Source organism: Chaetodon trifascialis, chromosome 8, assembly GCF_039877785.1.
Source record: "Chaetodon trifascialis isolate fChaTrf1 chromosome 8, fChaTrf1.hap1, whole genome shotgun sequence".
Lineage (NCBI taxonomy): Eukaryota > Metazoa > Chordata > Actinopteri > Chaetodontiformes > Chaetodontidae > Chaetodon > Chaetodon trifascialis.
In genome coordinates, this window is record NC_092063.1 from 11,491,283 (window position 1) to 11,508,531 (window position 17,249).

The following is a 17,249-nucleotide window of genomic DNA, read 5'->3' on the forward strand; positions in this document are numbered from 1 at the left end:
ACAAGGAGACTGGTTACGGTTGTAATATGGTTTAGTTTGTATCTTCCTCAGCATTAGCAATATTTATTTCATTAGAGTTACATAATTTTTGCTGTCAACTTTATAAAAAGTAACAGATCCTATTTCAATTTATTTTTTATGGGTATAAGCCTCAAAACTCTTTTCTGTCTGGATCGTGTCCTTCAGAACATTTGGTATTGATATTGGTATTGGCATTGGTATTATTGATGACACTCTTAGGTGCACCTTGCACCTGATATTCATCATCTGACCTGATGAGACACTATTCATTGAAAGTGTATTTTACTTTTGTACTAATATAAAACCATTTAGATAGATGTCCAAATTTTCAGGTTTTCTGCTCCTTACATGGAGTAATGGGATTTATGCATTAATCTTGTATAAGTCATTGTCGGTGGAAGCATAAATGCAGTATTTATGAAACTCCCAACACATATTTTTTGATTCGTTTCTGTTGACTTTTTTTATTTTTTTTATTTATTTATTTATTTATTTATTTTGGTCAGTTTTTTTGGTCATTATGTTACAGTGCGGTCGTCAACTTTAATTTAGCTCTGTCTCGCCTCGGTTAACTAGCTACCTCAGTGACAACTTTATGCATTTATTTGGATACAGTTGTCCCATTTCCGGTAATCTTGCGTATCTCCCGGTACCTTGACGCAGCTCATCTCTCCAGTAGGAGCGCCAGTTAGCGGCCTCTTAAAGAAGCAGACCCTCTGCTCATACTGTACTTCATCATAAGCTGTCTCCTCAACAAAACCTGTATCACAACTTCTCAAGTAACTAGCAAAGTAACTTTGTTGCTATCCCCCCTTTAAACGAATACTGCACTTTTCAATGTCCGGATTACCAATCAAAGCCCAGGGTTGGTTTTGTTCTCATAATTATTAAATTGTGCTTTTCTCTTCCATGGGAAAACAAATCACATTACCTTTGAAAGGCTTTGATACTTCATCCAAATGGTGATCAAATGCAAGTTAAAAGATGAAATAATACTGAGAAGTTAATCATTTTGAGACTTATCACTGAGAATTGGACTATGACCCCTGAATTGACCAATCACTGTTGATTGATTGATGAAGTCTCTTCGTATATTCAGGAAAACAGCTAGCTGTTTCAACCCCTTTTTCACCCACAAAAGCATATGAAGCGAGGACAAAAAAAAGACAAGGTTGATGTTTTATTCTGAAAACTACAAAGCTCAAAACAATAAGCATTCAACCAATCAGGAGTTGTGTGATAAATGATCAAATAGCAAGAAATATTAATGACAAAAGTCAGAATATCCATTCACATTTGGAAATGAATCCAAGGAGGACACTTTCTGCTTAATCACAGCGATACAAAAAAACAGCACACAACAATGATAGACTTCTGTGATCTTTTTTTTGGCAAAATCCACATCCCTCTTAGAAACCACCTCTGTCTGAAGGAACAGTCTCTTTTATGTCTGGCACACAAAACATTACGCAGTACTTCAGCTGTTTCAAGTGACCAAGAGGAATGTTAACGTCTTGTTCATCGCAAAACTGTGAAAACACATACAAGTTGCATCTGAGCAATGAAGAGCTTTTTGTTGACAATGCATACAGCCCGCTTTTTTATAAAACACTGAATCATAGTTACTGAAAAATGACAAAAATATGTACATCCCTGAAATAAACAGCAAAATCAAAATCAATGGGAGAAAAGACAACATTCGGTGTGCTAATAATTACATGAACATAGTGCTCCGGTTTTTATCTTCACACTGTCAACAGTCTCATTTTAATGTACCGATCTTTCACACTAAAATTCCACAAACTGAAATTCATCCTGTTATCTCTCATGGTGGTCCTCACGGTCTCTCATAAAAACATTTATTAATTCATTATTCTATGAGAATATAGAATTTCTCAATAAGTGATGGCTTACAAATTTAAGTACAGTTGTATCTGACAAAAGATAATAATGTGTTCATAGTTGTTTGATCATGGGCAGTTAGCTGCAGCTACATACACACTACTGTGATTTTTGAAAGAGAGATGCCCTTTGGCAGCTTGTTGAAATGGTTCAGAGGGTTCTTTCCTATATTCACAACAGATCCATATATACAGCACAATTCTTAAACTGTGGTCACAGCTTCAACAAAGTCTTAGTTTCCTCTTTCACGAACCTGCAGGAACCACATGGTGGAATCATTTGACATTTATTACAGACCATCTTTAGAATCAAAGGCATGGGTAGAAAAGGTGAAACATTAAGTGCATTTAAAACTCATAGTCCTTGTCAGCCATGTCGATGGCCCAGGCAAACTTCTCTCTCTGGGTTTTGTTGTAGATCTTCTCAATGGGAACGCACCATTTCTTGCACCTGGAGGGGAGGGAAGACGGACCCGTTAAAAAAATGACCTATGTCCTCTACTTCCTCCATGAAGATGACTCGACTGATAATCTAAAACTATTCAGTTCATGTGCATAGCATTAATGTTGCTGGGATGGGATTAGTGCCCAGAGAGCAAAAATTGGCTCCCAAAATGTTCTGGGGACATTATTTTTTGGTAGTGGGACCATTTATTGAACATTCCAATATGACGTTCCCTGGATGGTAAAACCAATATTATTGTTATGTTCCCAGAACATTCTGGGAGGGTTCGTTGAATGTACAAGGAAAGTTATCAGAATGTTTCCCCTTCACGCTCTCTAGATGTTAAAACAGCAAGTTTCTCTAATGTAAATTAATGTTATTGTTATGTTCCCTGAATGTTCCCCCTTAAAGTTCTGTAGATGTTAAGAGTTGTTTTCCATGTAGAACTCACATGAGGCTACATTTACACAACGTTCTTGGAAGGTTAGTTGAATTAAGCCTTAGTTAACATTCAGGGAACATGAGAGTAACATTGCTTTTACATCAGAAAAACACACAGTTTTAACATCTAGACAACGTTAAGGGGTATAAAATACAGCAACCGGATCCCTACAAGAGCTCCCCAACATGACAATACTGCACAGCTTCCTTTGCACACACTAGTGTTTCTCTGTCAGCGTGCCTGTGACGACCACAACTCAAAGGGACTGAGGTGCAAGGATCACACAAAAAGTCCCAAAATTTCAACAGTTTAATCAAGTCGAGTTAGTAGACAAAACAGAAAGTCAGCAGGGCTATAACTTAATCTATCCACCACCTGTTTGTCAGGTGGTGGATAGCTAGGACTATAAGGCTACGTTTACACTTACACACTATGTTGGAGTGTAAACAGGGTAAAATGGCGTTTTAGGTTCCAAAACGTCACAACATGCAACGGAAAATACTTAACATCATGTGAGCGACCTATGTTTACACTCACGCCCATAGGTTTAGCATAGTTATGATGGCGCTCGACGGGTTCATGTAAACGACAACATTTTTGAAAACGATGTTGTGTGCACAATGTTATTTTTGAAAACAGAGGGGCCAAAATATCTGTTTTCCAAAATACCCCGCTACGTGTAAACGTAGCCTCAGTACTGGGAAGACTGATTGGATAATCGAGAACAGGTGATGATAAAATTGGCGGGAAACTGAACAATGACGGGAAGTAAAACTTATGGGAACACATAAAGCGGACTTAATACAAAATAAAACAGGAAGTGCAGTTAACTAGAGCCAATGCACATCAGTACACAACCAGACTGGCGTTTTGCACTCTTTGTGGTATTTATGCTATGCTAAGCTAACTGGCTGCTGGCTGTAGCTTCAAATTTACTTTGCAGACACAAGAGTGGTATTTTCCAAAGCGTAAGACCTTTTGTAAGACATACAAATGATGTCACTGGATCCTGGTATCTCATTTGAAAAATCAGTGAAGGTACCTTGACTGAGGTGTGTTTAAAATTGCTTGCTGTGCATCAAAAAGTGGGGGCCGCAGATACAATGCTAATTCAATTTGACTTAAAAAAACTGGGTACAGCCCTAATTTTTTAAGTCTATCTGCATTTATACTTGCAGATGGACACTCCATTCCAACCTTAAATTGTTCTACATCTTTCGGACATGATGGGACTGATTAAACCTTTCAGTCCCATTCATACTAATTAAACCTTTCCCCAGTTTTCCAACTCTTGCCGTCAGATACGTCTCCGTACAAAGTTAAGCCAGCTATACAATTTAACCCTCATCTCCACGCTTACACTGTTTCTTCATCCATCCCTATTCATACTCTTCTCAACTATCTTGTGCTTATTCATACCTGAGGCCAGAAACTTCATTTAAACCTTAAAATATCCCAAATCTTTCAAACACTATTGGCACTATTGCACTTTTACAGCCAGGACTGCAGTGTAGCAACATCCAGCATTCACACCACAGTTTCTTCAGACGTTGTCTTCTCTGGTTGTGATTGATGTTGAATTAAAGTTGGATTTCCAGCCATAACTGACTCTGAATCAATACTGAATCAACCATCATCTACAAAGCCAGTCAGCTGCTACATTTCAACTGGTCATGTATTGACACAATGTCCCAGAGAACACAAATGTTCCAATCACATTCCTGGAACGTTCCTGACAGGTGTCTATTTGTAGACACCTGTCAGGACAAACAACATTGATCAGCAACAAACAACATTCTGAAAACATTCTCATGACCACATGAAGAAACATTTTTTGGAGGTGATTTTATCAATGTTCCCCTGAGGTTAGCCTTTTTTGCTGCTAATTTTACTCAAATGTCTTCTCATTGTTTGTTCATTGTGTATGTTGAAACATATGCAACGGTAATTCTTAACAACCTAATAATACGAATATCTGCCAACAATACACGGTTCAGAGTGTCGCTGCCAGTTCACCTAATTGACTGTGAGATTTTCCACCAGGTGTGTTCTTTTAGCATTTCACTACTTTTCCAGTCTTTTGTTGCCAATGTCCAAACTTTTTGAAGAGTGTTGCCGACATCAAATTTTAAATGAGTATATCATTTTCAAAAATAGATATGTTGTCTTTCTACTTTCAATTAAATATGGGTTTTCAATGCTTTGCAAAATCATCACATTCTGTTTCTATTCACATTTTACACAGTGTCCCACCTTTTACTGATTCAGTCATGATCTAAAAGGCAGTCTACATCTCAATTCTAAAATCTACCAGTTTAAAAAAAATGAATGAACCTTTTGGTTCTTTGACATATTTTGCAAATAATCTAAGAAATTTATAAGAAGTGAATGTTGTGCTTTTAAAAGAAGTCTCACGAATGCGTTTTCTCCTCAAATACATGGGGAACATTGTTAAAAATTACCTCCTAAAAATGTTACTTCATGTGGTTATTAGAACATTTTTAGAATGAAAACTTTTGCACAACATTCTTAGAACTTTGTGGGTCAGCAGGACAAGCACAGGTAAAATTCCATTAACGATGGCTCCATTCCATTATATGTGTCAGTAAGTCATGCCAGTGAGCCCCACCTAGATGGAATGCACTTGTTATTAATGCTCCTGATAACGCCTGTGTTTTTCTTGTTATGACACACCAAAGTGTATGCTGTCAAAAGGTCACACTGTCATGGCTGACTGGGATACCTGAATAGAGTCATTGTTATATTATTAGGAACACCTGTGCTTTTCCTGCTATGATGACAAGTGACTTCTATGGCTTGAAGCACAGGAAATTCATAACATGAAGAAAAAAAGTCCAAAGTCTCTGATTCCAGCTTCTTAAATGTGAATATTTTTTGGTTTCTCTGATCTTCTATGACAGTACAGCGAATATCTTTGGGTTGTAGACAAAATATTCAAGGACATAATCTGGGTTTTGGGCAGCGTTGGTCAAGCTACTTGTAAAGTGAAGTGAGCTTAGCTACCAGTTACTTCTAAATGAAGCTCCACAACATCGGAGCTACCCTCAGAGATAAGGAGCAAGCTAAGCTGCAGCAATCCACCGAAGCTATTATTTTTACTCTGAACCAACTTCATTCCAAGTCAGTGCCGTCTCAGTGGTCAATAAAGCTGTCAGTCAAACAGATAGGCAGGCAAAAAAAGTTCAATAAGCCATGTGCTCTCACTGCTCCAAAAACAATATGGCAACAAAAACAGACAAACAAACAAAAAACATGTGCTCTGGGGGTGTCGAGAGTGTGTGTGTGCACCTGTGCTTGCATGGGTATGCCTGCTTGGGCACATTTGCAGGACAAACTCAACTTGCAAATTCAAAATTAAAAGAAATGAATGATGAATGAAGAAATGCCTTGTCTGAAAGGGACAAGGCTGAAAACCAATATTGGATGGCCGTGATCTTCAGGGCTCAGAAGGCACTGCATTGAAAACAGACTCAATTCTGTTGTGGATGACACTGCATGGGCTCAGGAACAGTGTTCTGTAAATCATCACTTTCTGTTTCTATTTACATTTTACACAGCGTCCAGACATGATTGGAAACTGGGTTGTATATTATGGAAGTGAGAATCACTCAAACTTTTTGGCACGCACGCAATCAACAAAAGTAGCTAGCTTGTAGCTAACGGAACAGAAAACCAAATAATTTGGTTGTAGCTGTCGTTTAGAATTATTTCCAGAATTACTGATCAACTGTGCCAGCGAGGGCAGCAGATTGATTTAGTGAATCTTTTTACAGTTTGAACAGCTCAGTATTTTCATCTCTGTTCCACATACAACTACAGTAGACCGGGTTCCCATGCACCACCCTACAAGAGGGGACCCCATCCCTTATGCCTTACAATCAGGCAAAACATGAAGCATTCCTGTATCCATTGTGCTTGAGGAGCAGGCTCTCCATAAATAGCTGTGGGGCATGGGTTAGGGAGGCCTGGCCCTCCATTCAGCCACAGACAGCTCCTCATCGACTTCCCACATGGAGGAAGGAGCGCTGTTTGGGGACGCTCCCTGGCTTTCAGAAACAAATCCCATTGTTCCTCACGCTCACACGCTTTTCTTCCTCTTATTTTCCTTCTGCAGCCGTTAGCTTTTTTGCTTGTGCTGCTCCTTTTCCTACAATGCAAGAGCATTTCCTGCCTTTCTGTCACCAAGGTGGATATAGGCGGCGCACACCCACCCGCTCAGAGAAAGCCGGCCTATGAAACAGTAGGTGGTTTACTCATTTAACTTCCCTTTTTTTCCCTCTAGTCACATCTGTAATCGAATACACAAGTAGCTGATAAACAGAGGTAATCATCTTCTGTTGTGTCACATAAATACCATGCAACAGAGATGCGTGGATCCAGGTAGTTGAGCTTGGAGGTGCCCAGAGCAATTTGCTTGTTCTCCTCTCTGTCTGTGGCCTGCACCTGGAGCTTCATCAGCTGCTCCTCTATCCTCTGGACGGTTTTACGTTTCACCTCCACAGCCCTGAGAGAGACACAGAGACAGACAGATGGAGGAATAAAGACAGAAAGAAAGAGAGATAGAGGAAGACAAAAAGAGATGCACGGAGACAGAGAGGAAGAATTATACAGACGGACTGAAAAGGACAAAAGTTTAAGGAAGTAAACAACAGACAGAACTGTGACAGTCTCTTGCACTGTTTAGCAGTACTCAGGCTTTCTTACTTTTTGCTCTTGTCATCATGGGAAGCCTTGTGATCAGCCTTAGCAGCCTTCAGCTGCTTCCTGGCTGCTGACAGCTGACTCTGTTTCTCGTCGATCTGCAAACACAACAAGCACACGTGTAGAAGAGTGAAGAAGACGAAATCTTCTCCTAAGCGATCAAGATCAAGATGACGCCAAGGTATCACTGCTTGCGCAGGGTCAACAAATCTGAAGAAAGGTGGAACACAGAGGTTTACCTTGGTCTGAAGGTTTTGCATGGACTTCTCGAATGTTTTAGGCGGAGCTCTCTGGTGGTTACACAGGATGGCCACTGCCCGGTTGGCTCGGTTGTATGACAGGATTTTAGCTGGGATGCTGTCATCCGCTGGAGACCCAACAGTGACACAACGATGTGGGAGAAGTAGTTTAAAATGACTGAAATTTGAAATTTTGCAGTGGTTATGTATTGAAAGGCGTAATAAGTCTTAATCATATACAGTAATTTGCAGGTATAATACCTGTTATTAATTTAATTACACAAAATTGGTTAAAATATAGTTATTAACTGAATGTGGAGGCCTCCAAAGTAGGAGCGTGCAGCTTCTCATTGCTAGCAGACAACAGTGGCTGTTGTCAACTAAAACGATGACTCTGGCTAGCAGATGTTAAAAGTGTAGCTCGCTAATGTAAGCTAATGCTAATGCTTAAACTCTGTGAGTCAGGGGAGAAGAACGTCTCCTGGCTGATGCTTCCATGTGACACGTTTGAAAAGGAGAACCCTGTAAAAGGGTCTTAAATATGGACCTGATAGCTGCATACATGATGTAAAGCTAGAAGACTGAGGCTTAAGATAAACGTCCCAGGCATAGCATCAGCGTGCTCACCAGCTGTTGATGCACACACGAGAGCAGCATTGTTTGTATATTTCAGTGTAGAGTTGCTTCACCCCACAGCATAGCACTGAAAATAAAATGTGAAAGTAATAATATGTAGGCTCATTAAAATGTTATTCGTTCTAACCTCCCTTGAATTATCTGGATGCTTACCTAAGAAGAAAAACGTACTTGGACAAGCAATACAGTGGTTAGATTGAGGCTAAGCTTTATTGTTCGCATTTTCAAACAGTGTGCTTCACTTTTAAAAGACAGAAAGATCTGAGGATACGAAGAATTAGCCATGAGTTTGGCAAATATAATGGTGTCTAACACGAGCTAGGCTGCAGTCCCCAAAACAAAGCAGGACTGAGCTGCTTTCATTACTCTGAATTTTGATAGAAATACATCTTGGCTCACAGATTGACATCAACAGACAGTGGATGTGCCTAATTACAGTTATAAGGCTCTATGATTGGACAGTTGCTGTTTGGAGGAGGGGCTCAGGAAAATGGCAAACTATCTAGTTGAGTTTTGGCTGAGCTGCAGGGAAATATTGTGGAATAACCGATTACAGGTTGTAACTGTGCTCAGAAAGTATTTGGGTGTCATTCAAGTGTGCTGGGTGACAGGCTGAAGCTGCAGTTACTCACAGCAGGAAAGTTCCTTGAGCTGCTGCTGCAGGGTGATGGAGGCGTTGTAGGTACGAAAGACCTTGGCAGTCAGGCCATCCATCAGTTCCTGTAAGTGCTTATTCAGAATAGAAGTCTGCAGGAAACAAGGAGAAAGAAAAGATGGTAGGGAAGAGTAAAGAGTGACACAAGTATTACAACTATATAAAATATATATAATCTGTATGCGTGTGTGTGTGTGTGTGTGTGTGTGTGTGTGTGTGTGTGTGTGTGTGTGTGTGTGTGTGTGTGTGTGTGTGTTCCTTACATTCAGTCTGTCAAAGAGGTCATCTTCAGGCTGCTTGTTCTCCAGGAACAGCTGAAGGTTTTTAAAGACCTGATGAGAAATCAGCAAATATTTATTAAGCATGAGATCGTTTACATCCAACACTTGAGCATAAGTATTCAGGGATGCACCATCACATTTCTGCCAGGTGGGGGTGCTATCTTGAAATGCAAAGTGCAAGCGGTTGATTACAGGTTAATCGGTCTTTTGTACATTCTTCTGTGTGCAAGTGGGGATGGAAGTGGAGCCAAATACACGGTGTCCAGGCACGCTGAAGAATTCGTGACTAAAAACAGATCATCTAGTGTGTGTGTGTGTGTGTGTGTGTGTGTGTGTGTGTGTGTGTGTGTGTGTGTGTGTGTGTGTGTGTGTGCGTGTGTGTGTGTGTGCGTGCGTGTGTGTGTTTGTGTGTCTGTGCTCTCCTGTAACAGCAGGAAGCAGGCAGAGCTGACGGAAGGCTTTTAGTGCCCGATCACCTGTCTGTGCAAACATCCTCCTCAGCACAGCAACTCCTTATCTCATGACCACTGAACTCACATATCTGTCAAATACACACCCAACACCACCCTCATAAAACCCCATAAAATCAGTTTTGTGCTTTAACGTAGCTACCCACCCTTCTCTCCCTCCACTCCCACGTTCCTCTCCTCACTGCTCCGTCCCTCTCTTACCCTCTTCTCCACAGGGATCTTGTTGTAGTAGCGGATGGAGTCCTTTCCCAAGAAGTCAAACTCCACCACGTACTCCTGGTCGTCCATCTTGGGGTACAGTTTGATGTGCTCCACCCGCAGCGAGCAGCAGCCCACTGTGTCCGCCGTCTCACCTTCCTCCTTTTCGTTACCCGCCCTCAGTGCAAGCTACAGGGGAAACAACATGAGCAGTGACTCGAGAGTGTCACATTTTCTGGATTTCTTCTCTTGACTTGGTTTACCTACAATACACAAGCATTTCTCCATCTGGGATGTAGGGAGGTTGATGGAGATGACAAAAGGGGGGCCTGCAGTAAATTTCGCTTGAGGGGAAACTGACATTCTCCATCCAGTGCTTTTTCATGTGCGTCACTGGTTAAAATCCAAGATATGCTGGCATTTGTAATGTTTTTTTTAAGATAAGATAGACTTTATTTTATCCCACAATGGGGGAAATTCACATGTTACAGCAGCAACAAGACAACAACAAGAAGTCAGAGGACAAGAAGACAAAAAATATTGCACAAGTGTTATATATATATACCCTGTGGTAATTTAAAATATATACAATACAATTGTTCTGCATTTCGTCATTACAGTTTTATTGTATTGCTCCTCACCTTGTCTATGAAATACAGAGCCACGGCTCTCTGCCTGATCCTCATCTCCTTTGACTTCCAGTCTTCTCTGTACTGGGTACGAATGCGATCCACACACTTCTTCAACCGTCGAGCAGTCTCATATTTCTGCCAGTCCTTCTCCCCCTGCGCGCACGCACGCACGCACGCACGCACGCACGCACGCACGCACACACACACACACACACACACACACACACACACACACACAAACGGTTTGATCAGTAAGGAGACACACACATCATTTTTTTCATCAGCAGGTGAAATATTTAAACCCAGAAACAGGTTCAGGTTACGTTTGGGTGTGAGAGCGCAGGTACCTTGATCCTGGAGCTCGGATTCAACATGATGTACTTGATGGAGCCCTGGATGTTCTCCGTCCAAGATGCCAGCCAGGTCACCTTGTTGTCATGGCGAACCTCCTTCCATTTTGTCCCTGGGGGAGGTTTAGGGTGTTTGGAGTCCCTGGGTGAAAAGGAGGCAGGTTTACTATGAATAAGTATTTCCCACTGGCTGGAGCATTACTCTGGATGCAGTGTTCCTGTTGATTTAAGTGCATTTAAGTACAATAAACAGCACTTATTACACATTGACTTCGATAACATATTTGGGCTTTTTCCATCTTCACAAGCCAGTCTAAGATTAACTTCATATTATAAACACTACTACTATGAGACAATAATGCACAGAGAAACGTTACTGTAACGCAAACCAGTGTGAGGGGGTCGACACGTCCTCCCTGGGTCGTGTTATTGTTTGCACACACACACGTAGAGCGTACTCTAACAGGAAGACTACCTTTGACACAGTGCCGGCATGTGCTCATGTCAGCCGTGCATCTCCCACACTGCACATACGACATGCAGCGTGTACATCCGTGTGCTCTCTCTCTCACACACACACACACACACACACATACAGACTGCCCACTGAGGCATGCAATGAAAGAGATAGAAAGAAAATTACTCCCACTGTCTATAAATAAATCCAGCCCAACATGGCAGTTAGCAGATGGCAGGAGAGATAAAGAGAAAGAAGATGAAAAAAGAGGCTGAGCAGGGAGAGAGGGCAGGACAATGAATGTGAGGTATGCGTCCTTTTGACGGACAACAGCTTCTAAAAGCACCCTCTGAATGTATTTTGCTATAAAAGCAAACTCGGTCACACCTTACCCTTAAACATCACACACTAATCCCTCATTGTACACCCACATGGTTTGACAGGGCCACCTTGTGGTAAAAAGTCAGAAGTAGACAGTAGTAGTTCTAACAGATCTCCTCCAAACATGTTTTAAGATGTATATTATGTAATGTCAATATTAATTTCACACCGTTAAAGTTTTCAATGAGCCCATAACTTCCCACTTTCAGCAGCTGAAAGTGAAAACAGCCTCTTCGCATTAAACTCTGCACACACATCATTCTGCACACTCAAGCTCAAACACTCAATTGTGAGACTGGAACATAAAAACTAAACAGGAAATGTTCACAGTGGTGGGGAGATTACCCACTTGCTGCAGTTAATAATGATGTCTTCTGGTCGGATGCGTCGTTTCAGCATGCCCATCTTTGGATGATCACCTCGTCCTCTGAAGAGGCCCGGTGGCTCGATACGGAAGTTTCCAATCCTCTCCTTGTGGTTGTCCATGATGCAGAAACCGTACTCCTGGAGGATTTTCTCATTCTCCTCTTTGATTTTCTACAAATTGTACGAAAATATGAAAATACAATGAGAGATTTCATGATGTTTGCAGGCTTGGGAGAGTCTGCATGGATGCTGGAATACCTGCTTCTCCTCTTTTGACATCTGTTTCCTCGCTTCTGATTGGGCCTTGAAGTACTCATTCATCTCGCTGAAGTTGCACTTGTTCAGATCGGTGATCTTTGACTTTTCCTCCGATGTCATTTCCTAAAATAAAAGAGAAGACATCTGAAGCATGTCCAGCCTCACACCTCCTGCTGACTCTGGCTCGTGCGCCCACATTGAGACACTTGAACACATCATATCTCCTCACCTTCCTCCAGTCCTTGTAGAAGTTCTTCCTGAAGATGTCCTTCGTGGTGTACTCATGATCCAACATCTTGGCAAAAAATGTAGCTACCTCCTCAGCAGGAGCACTAAGTTTCATAGGCTTTCCTACAAATGCAGACAAACGCCATTGCAATCACTGCAGACCAGACAACGTGAATAAAACAGAACTGATTTTTTTACACAGACGAACTAACCATCATAGTAAAATTTGACTTTGTCAGGCAGGGGTTCATACGGAGGTGCAAACACTGGACCCTTATGCTCAAGGAAGCGCCATTTGGAGCCATCAGTGTATCTTTCCTCCTCCCACCTAACCACCACAAACAACAAAGTACAACCCGGGAGAGAAAAGACAAACACGGTTTCAGTAGTCGTTCATATCAGCTAACTGTCCCTGTGTGTGTAATTTCCACAGGAAAAGAGCTATTTGTCCCCAGAATGATCTTACCATTTCCACTTCTCCTCTTCTTCTTTTTTAGATTTCTTTCCCTCTGCCACCTTTTTGCCTTTTGTCTTCTTTTTTGGCTTGTTGTCCTGAAACAAGAGAAGACAACAATAAATCTTGAGAAGAGCAGTATCCATCCAAACAAAGTCAAAACATAACGAACCTCATCCTCCTCGTCCTCTTCGTACTCATGTTTCCTCTTTTTGGCCTTTTTGTCGTGTTCCGCCTTTACTTTTTTGGGCTTGTATTCAGATCTGGAAACAATCATAGTGATCATACAACTGCATCTCAGACTGCAGAACTGACAGTGACAGAGCTGATGGAATTTGTACGATACCCACTCTTCATCATCATACTCTCGTTTGAAGGTCTTGTTGTGTTGGGGAGAAGGGTAGAAGCCATTGTCTTCCTCAGGCTCGCTCTTAATGGCCGCAGGGCTCGTATCTCTAAGTCACACATTGAAGACTGCATATTAGTAAAGCAATATCCCGTTAATCATGACCGCGCGATGGCTAAGCTTGAACTCAATTCTTTATGGTTAGTTTTATTACTTTTTACACAACAAAGTGATGCTGTTTACCTTACAAATCCGTTTTCTTTCTCCTTTTTAAGCTTGTCTACATGGGATGATCTGATCTGTGAGAAATGGGGAAACATATATTAGCTTATCTCTCTGATCTTTTCCTTTTAATGTACCTCAGCCACTTTCACAGTTTTGAACAATGTTCAAACAGTCTAAATGTGCTTATAATCAATATTCATACAAGGTTGACTGTAAGTGATCGGAGGAAAACAAATCTTTTAAGATAACGTCACAAAATATGAATGCTGATGCAAAAAAAAAAAGCTTTTTATTGGACAGTCATATTGAAGAATCAGACAGGAGACAGAGGGTATGACGTGCAACACAGGCCAGCAGTTGAAATCCAACCGGCAACACTGCAGTTATGTGGCATGCGCTGTAACCAGTAAGCGAACAAGGCTTGCACATCCTTTCATAAAAGACAGACTGACTCCCCATTAACAAACCTTCTCCTCTCTCCTCTTCTCTTTGTCCTTGTCTTTCTCTTTGTGTTTTTCCCTGTGCTTGTCTGAGCTGCCGTCTCCGTGCTTCAGCTTCTCTTTGTCCCTGTGTTTCTTCTCAGAGTGGTCCTTGTGTTCGCTGGAACACAGAAGCCACAGAAGTCAGGGATCAAGCGCAAGAGGTCAGACGTGGTCCAGATGCACAGACACAAAAGATGTCATCTGCAAAGGCGCCAACCACCAGCAATATAAACTTAACCATGTTTAACAAACAATGACAGTGACGTGGACAGCTGCCATTAAGAATGGCCAAAGTCGTGACTCTGTGAACATCCTGCGGCGCACGAGTATTCAACCACACAAAAGGAAAACATGACCACTGTTCCACTGTGGTTCAAATTACTGATGCTCTGCAGATGTCATTCATAAAAGTGGATTTTGTGGAGTGCTTGTGATGCATGTTTGCTGATTTAACATGACAGGGTTCCGTTGGCTTCAAATAAATCAGCAGCAACTTGGGTGATTCTTTCTTTCATGTTCTGCTTGAAAAGCGTCTATGTTTGATACTGGCAGGATCCGCATCCAAATGCATGGAATTTGTTGCATCCTCCTCATTAAGGATTCAGTTATGACAGCTAAAACCACTATGTCGTAACAAAATAATTAAGAATTGTGAGGATAAGTACACGTTAGGAGGTAACGCTAGGCTGTAGGCTACACAAATATTCGCATGCAAAAACAACAACTCAAGTTTTGTTTGGTATTTCACCAAATCAGTGAGAGGAAGCTGCAGATAGCCTACCTGTTGCTGTGCTTGAATTTTTCTCGCTCCTTGTCTTTCTTGTGGTCTTTGTGTCTGTGTTCCTTGTCTTTGTGCCTGTCTTTATGTTTGTGAGAGTCTACAATACAAGGGAGAGATCAACCCGCTCAGCAGCATTAACAGAAAACAGGAAAACTGCACTTATATATTTACACGCCCCCTCCGTTTGATGGAACTAGGGTGTGTATGCAGGCACTCAATATCACTTCCTTGTTTTACTCTACTTTTGAAACTCCAATCAGCCGTCGGTGCCCTGCATCACACCCAGCACACATTTGGCGGAACCAACCCACAAACCCCCTGAGGTGTGACCGCCATCCTCATGCTACAGGATACACCTGTCTGGTGCTGTTGAAGATGGTGTTTCCCTCACTAAAGAAAAGGAACTTGACAGTTAATAAAAACCTTTTCATCCTTCAGTATTTGCATTTGAGCTGCAACTGATTTTCACAATCTGCTGATTATTTTCATGATTAACCGTTAGTCATCATTCCTGTCAATCCACATTTAAACAGCTGAAGCCAGCAAGTAGCTGTTTTGCTTGAGAAATGACGGAAACAATTGATTATCAGCACAGTTGGTGATCAATCTTCTTTCAGTGCACTCATCGATTCATTGACTAATCGTTGCAGCTCTAATTTGCCTCAAAACCACAGTTGATGTAGTTTCATAAATAGAAAATATGAGCTTGTGCTTCAGAGGAAAGATTGTTTTCATTCTCTCAGCACAACCAGTGAAATGATTAAGCTGCAATAATGATTTGACATGAGTCTTCAATATTAAAATGTTTCCAGCTGTGTGAAATCCCTCCTGGGGCAGACCTGGCTAGGCTTGATCATCACCTCGTGGCACCCTGTTGTCATGGCAGTTTAATAACGGGTATTATCTGCTGTATGAAACAGTAACACACATCCCAGCTCTCAACTAAATCATTTCCCGCACCCTGCATTGCTTTCCATCGGATCGTGCAGCAAATTAAGTCTGCAAGAAGGAGGGAAAAAAGTGCTCTCAACTTTGCAAGAGTAGTGTGAAGGCTATAATTTGTGCAAAAAATGACTGCTCTAGGCATATGCTTTTAATAATGCAGTGCAACTTTCTTTCCTGTGAGTTTTAAAGTCATGTGTGAGCATTCCCTGCTGGCAGTGCAGATGCATGTCTGTGCGAGCACGGCGATGGAGGCAGAGTGCAGCTGCTGGGGAGATACGGGCGGGGAGAGGCGATAAGCTCCCAGCTCTCGCCTCCATATCACGGCAGACAGTTGGCTCTCTGATCGGCGCCCTGGCTGCTACATACAGAAAAAGAAAATGGCGCAGAGACTAAGTCCTCAGCCCCAATTCGGCCACTTTCGGCTCCAGAATTCGCCTGGATTGCACGCACATATCATCAAAGCAACGCATGCAAAATAAACACGATGCCGGGTCCTTTCGGAATTCGCCAGCAGATTAAAAAACCGAGGGTCGCAAGTGCACATTTCAGACCCTCTTTTTGAACAATAGCCGCAAGAGAGTGGAGGAGAGGGGACTTAGTCTCTGGGACGCCATTTCTGTCCTTTAAAAACTAACAGTGCACAGATCACGATTCCGTTTACAAATCAGAATCAGTATGAATGAAAATCCTCATCGGAGGACCTACCGCTTCCTTTAGATCCAGAATTGACCTGGAAATTGCGAAAAAAAATGTTTTTAATATTTCAATTTTGAAAACGCCGGTAGCTCGGTTATTGAAGTTTCAACTGGCATACAAATGTACCCTGCAATGCAATTCAAATCCCACACATCATTTCATAGTTTCCATTAAAATGACAGAGAACAGGGTAACTTATTACGTTAGCTAACATTTATTAATCATTATTTCATATCATAACAATAAATACTCGCCAGTCCTGTCAGTTATTACCAAGGAATTGATACAAACTGAGCAGACATGAATTATTAACCGAAGGGTACCTGAGCGTCTCCATGTCCATGATCTCCGCTCATGGTCAGGTTGTTTTTTGTTTGGAAAGCAGGTGAAGTTATCACAGCAGCCAGCTGTTCAGGATGCGAAGCTCAGGGAACCCTCACTGACACACTGGAATGGAGTCCCAACATTTACCGACTGCGCATGCGCACACCAACAGTCAACCTTGCGTGGTCCAGCATCAGAATGCCAAGCCAGTGAAGGCAGAGTGGATGGACTTCTGCTTTAATAAAATATTCGTTATTTTATTACAGAAATACAGGATATGTGTTTCTGGTCCATATTTAGCAGAGTGAAAAACA

At 41.7% G+C, this 17,249-nt stretch overlaps 1 protein-coding gene across 2 annotated transcripts; it reads right to left on the reverse strand.

The window, feature by feature from the left end:
• Positions 1-1,186: 1,186 nt before the first annotated feature.
• Positions 1,187-17,087, reverse strand: top1b (DNA topoisomerase Ib). 2 transcript variants are annotated; one of them, XM_070967723.1, is made up of 21 exons: positions 16,935-17,087; positions 16,621-16,645; positions 14,971-15,067; positions 14,175-14,307; positions 13,726-13,781; positions 13,487-13,591; positions 13,309-13,399; positions 13,149-13,234; positions 12,895-13,010; positions 12,684-12,805; positions 12,455-12,577; positions 12,180-12,367; positions 10,990-11,134; positions 10,652-10,795; positions 10,014-10,199; positions 9,325-9,393; positions 9,039-9,153; positions 7,771-7,898; positions 7,535-7,629; positions 7,185-7,334; positions 1,187-2,373 (listed from the first exon to the last, which is right to left on the reverse strand). In XM_070967723.1, exons 1-21 carry the CDS (start codon positions 16,965-16,967, stop codon positions 2,271-2,273), a joined length of 2,310 nt encoding a protein of 769 aa, XP_070823824.1. In that variant the 5' UTR covers positions 16,968-17,087; the 3' UTR covers positions 1,187-2,270. The 2 variants fall into 2 exon arrangements, with proteins under 2 accessions (XP_070823824.1, XP_070823825.1); XM_070967724.1 differs by lacking the exons at positions 16,621-16,645; positions 16,935-17,087 and adding exons at positions 15,222-15,241; positions 16,135-16,356.
• Between the last annotated feature and the right edge of the window lie 162 nt (positions 17,088-17,249).

Excerpts from the sequence above, each read along its gene's own strand:
- top1b (XM_070967724.1), bottom strand. The coding sequence starts at position 16,232 with ATGGAGGCGAGAGCTGGGAGCTTATCGCCTCTCCCCGCCCGTATCTCC. Across the intron at positions 10,200-10,651 it reads CTCTGTATTTCATAGACAAG|CTTGCACTGAGGGCGGGTAA; the intron begins GTGAGGAGCAAT and ends TTTCCCCTGTAG. Across the intron at positions 7,630-7,770 it reads TGCAAAACCTTCAGACCAAG|ATCGACGAGAAACAGAGTCA; the intron begins GTAAACCTCTGT and ends TTGTGTTTGCAG.